The 4,034-nt window shown below is 40.7% G+C and overlaps 1 protein-coding gene across 1 annotated transcript; it reads left to right on the forward strand.

Annotated features, from left to right (window-relative positions):
- Positions 1-812: 812 nt before the first annotated feature.
- Positions 813-3,647, forward strand: LOC129729295 (uncharacterized). The gene is made up of 5 exons (XM_055687805.1): positions 813-905; positions 1,859-1,996; positions 2,060-2,394; positions 2,781-3,154; positions 3,211-3,647. The coding sequence occupies exons 1-5, from the start codon at positions 813-815 to the stop codon at positions 3,645-3,647; spliced, it is 1,377 nt and encodes a 458-aa protein (XP_055543780.1).
- The last annotated feature ends 387 nt before the right edge of the window (positions 3,648-4,034 follow it).

Consider the following 4,034-nt stretch of genomic DNA (forward strand, 5'->3'; position numbering starts at 1 on the left):
TGTAAGATGCTAGTAATCCAACACAATTTTTCTACTGCCTACCACCCTCAAACACTTGACAGTCTAGAAAGAAATCACCGTTGTCTTAATGAATATCTCAGACATTTCAGCGTAGACGTATCTATCGAAGACAACCTTTTAAATAATAGTAGTCACCACATAAAAGCTGTCATGATCATTTGCTCTTACTATAACAGTAGGCGACTGTCAAGGTCCGTAGGTTGTATTTTTCCGGCCGAAGGTGCCTTAACAAGTGCTTATGATGGCTACTTACTTAGAAATAAGATCGTTTTGCTGTCGTGATAAAAGACTAATATAACATCACTGTCGTATTCAAATTACAGCAAGATGTTAAGTAATAGAAAGAACTTCTAACATCTCTAAAGATGTTTCGTCTCAGGAAATAAACAATAACTGCTGTTGCCCCAGAGTAGTCAAGTCTGACTCGGGAACCGAATATAAGAATGAGATATTCAAGTATATGTGTAAGATGCTAGCTATCCAACACAATTTTTCCACTGTCAACCACCCTCACTTTTTACTAGCGTGACTATAGATCGAGTGCCAAATTATGTCTAATCGTAATCTGACCACTGACTTGCTGAAATGGAATTAGAATGCAAAACTTAAACAGTTGTATCGGCGGCTATTTTCTTCGAGTTATACTATTTCACCATGCAAAGGCATCAACGACGACTGGTGCGATCAACGCGCCAACCATCAACCCAACCGTATAGTCAGCGCATAATGTGCCACTTAGTGGAAGCATAAAGTGTCGCGGACTCAATACTCAAAACAATGCATCGAGAATGATGACTCAGCTTAACGATGGAGGAACCACATCGTCAACCAAGCAGCAAACGATGTGGAGTCATTTCATCACCAACCACCACCGAACACCGGCCGTAACCAGAGATGTGGCCTTTTACTTCAGACAGCCCCGACATCACTGTGGAGAATAACATCTCCGCAAAGAACGTGGTGGGGTACACAATAGACACCCTATCCGTCATCGCGATCATCGTTTGGCGATGACGCAGGAACGCGCGTCGCCTTAAGGAGCTAGAGAGTGCAGCGAGAAGGCTACGTCAGCAATAAAATATAAGTTCAGTTTGAATAATCCAGAAAATAAAATTCAGTCTAATTCACAATTGGGTCCGTACCGTTTCGTAAGTCTACTTTCCGAAATAAAAGAATTAATTTGGCAAACAGCCTGTCCGCGCATACAGCGGAAAAATGCAATGCGCAGTGAAACTTCATCATCACGCGTTAGCTTCTAATACGCGTCCGGAACATTCTAGCAGCAAGCGTCCCTAGCATTCAATATTCAGATTACGACATACCGCAAAAGAATTTCATCATCCTTCTTCAGGACTGGTAACCATTCATTAGGGGCCGTCCACATACCACGTGGACAGCTTTGGGGGGGGGGGGGGGGGGTTAAGCAAATGTCCACGCTTGTCCACGGTATGGGGGGGGGGTAATGATAGTGTCCACGTGGACACCTTTTTTCCTAACCTTTCAAAAAAAAATTGTGATCTATAATAAGAATTGTACAGATTTTCTTTTTGATTAACAGACCTAGCTCTGGGAATTCGAATGTAGCTCTGTTGAAGCTTCAACACTCGCGCTATGTTTCATACAACATGCTCTGCCGACATGATATCATTTACATTTCGTTCCGCATTCTCTCTTAATGAGTAGAAAAAAAAATTGTCTTTCACTCGGAACGTTGATTCATCCTTTCCTTGCCGTGGTACCGTCAGTTTAGAATGAACTGCCAGAACTAGAGTTTCAAAACAGCAATGAGTAAACAAATTCAAGTAGATTGCGCATTTCTTGGCCCCTTCTACTTAAGAATGATTTGGAATCCAAGAGGAAACAATTGAAAAGGAAACAAATCAAGGCAAAGTTGGAGAGAAAATATCGGGCAAACAGGAAAAGCGCTCTGAAGGAGATCTTAGCCAAGGATCCCGAATTGGCCTCATCTCTCAAAGTAAGTGTAATTGAAAAATTGAATCTAATTGACCCATAGAAAACTGGGATTTGAATGTTTTAGATCCGTCAACAACCTGGTAAACCTCGAATAGAGCTCGACCAACCGAAACTCTTGTCTACCATCGTCCAAATCGCCATAGCTGGTGGAGCAGCTGATGAACGACGGCGCTCTGAAAAAATCCGCACTTGTAAGACGCTCGATGAGCTACACGATGAACTGGATATACAGGGTTTTAAACTATCCAGAAGCGCCACATATCTTCGCTTGTTACCACACGATGCTCGCAATTCCGAGGGGAAACGACATGTGAAAACGGTACCGGTGAGATTGTGCAAGCCAGAAAATTCACAGCATAAAATTCACGAAGACGGAAAGTTCTGCACTGCAACCATCAGGTAACTTTTCAATATACATTTAAAAATTTGATTCGTGACGATAATCAGTTAAACTTTCATTAAACTTGTGGTAGGCAATCACAATTCCAAAGACACGAGAGAAGTGATTTCAGATATAAGAACAGCTATGCATGATTCTACTTAATAATTTGCGTTTACACTGAATTCATGAGAATGAATTTGTTTTGAAAGTTTAAGACATTTCTAATCTTAAGTTTTAAATAAAACATCATTCGTTTTCATAAGTTTTGTGTAAATGCAACAGTCACATTTTCATAGTAACATCGGTGGTTTTATTTAGAATTCATAGTATTCTACAAATCTAAATCATAGACTACAGAACCTCTATAAAATCAAACATGTTGGAAATAATATGTTCTTCTCAGATCCGTAGAAACACTGGCATCAATTTTGGGAAATACTCAGGTTGCTATTGTATCTCAGGACGATAAGGCACGAGTTCCTATCGGGATAACCGCTGTCAACAAACAGGCTCCGTTTCTGATGAGCGTTGAGTACAAAATTACCTTGCCAGACCACGACTGGGTTGTCGCTGCAAGGCATAAGCTGATACCGAGTGTTTATGCTGGAATTATGATTGCAAATGACAAGATTGATGGAAATCCTGCGTCCGTGTCATACTCCGGGCCAACGTTCGTTGCAATCCGGTCGGGAAAGCATTCGACATCAAACGCTTCAACACACGCACATGATTTCGATATACTGCTTGATACGCCTGAATTTGATGTGATTTTAAAAAGTAAATCATAGTTTTCATTAGTTTTCTTTAAAATTTAAAAATATCAAATATTTTAGATAACGGTGATGTCAAACCTGTTATTATTTTATCAGTCGATGGCGGGCCAGACGAAAATCCCCGTTACCCAAAAGTAATAAACCACGCAATCCAGCATTTCCAGCGGTACATTTTTACAAATGCACCTGGTCGAAGCGCTTATAACCGCGTAGAAAGGAGAATGGCCCCACTGAGCCGCGAGCTCTCAGGGGTGGTTCTGCCTTTCAGAAGCCATCTTGATGCACATGGTAGAACAATCGACGAGGATTTGGAGATCGAAAACTTCAAATTTGCAGGATTGGCCGAAATATGGAGTGAATTGACAATCGACAATTATCCTGTGATTGCTGAATATTTCGGAACAGGATCCGAAAAATCGGTTGAAGCACCATCTTTAGAATGGTACGCCTCACATGTGAGAGAAAGCCAATACTTTCTCCAGGTAAGCGAGCATTAATGTTTTATTATAGTTTACAAATCATTGAAACTTTTTAAAAAATTAATTGATTGTGAAATGCAATGATGTTGCCTGCTGTGGATTGCTTCGCAGTGATTTAAAAAACATATTGCCGGACGGATTTTTTCCAGCACTATTCCCAATGCGCCGAACACCCACTGGACTAACCATTCCGGAACCAGAGGAGGTGTGTGATGAAGACACCTTTCCTCCTTTTTTACTACGGAACGCGATAAACATGAAACCAAAGGCTGCAACATACCCTGATCCTCCCCCATACGATCTCTACTGCCCATCGATTAATGCTCAGTTGACGGGTATGAATGATTGTTTCATTTTCATTTTTTCAAAAAAAAAAATTATCTGTAAATTCAACAAATCTAAAAA

This window comes from Wyeomyia smithii, chromosome 3, assembly GCF_029784165.1.
Source record: "Wyeomyia smithii strain HCP4-BCI-WySm-NY-G18 chromosome 3, ASM2978416v1, whole genome shotgun sequence".
Classification (NCBI taxonomy): Eukaryota; Metazoa; Arthropoda; class Insecta; order Diptera; family Culicidae; genus Wyeomyia; species Wyeomyia smithii.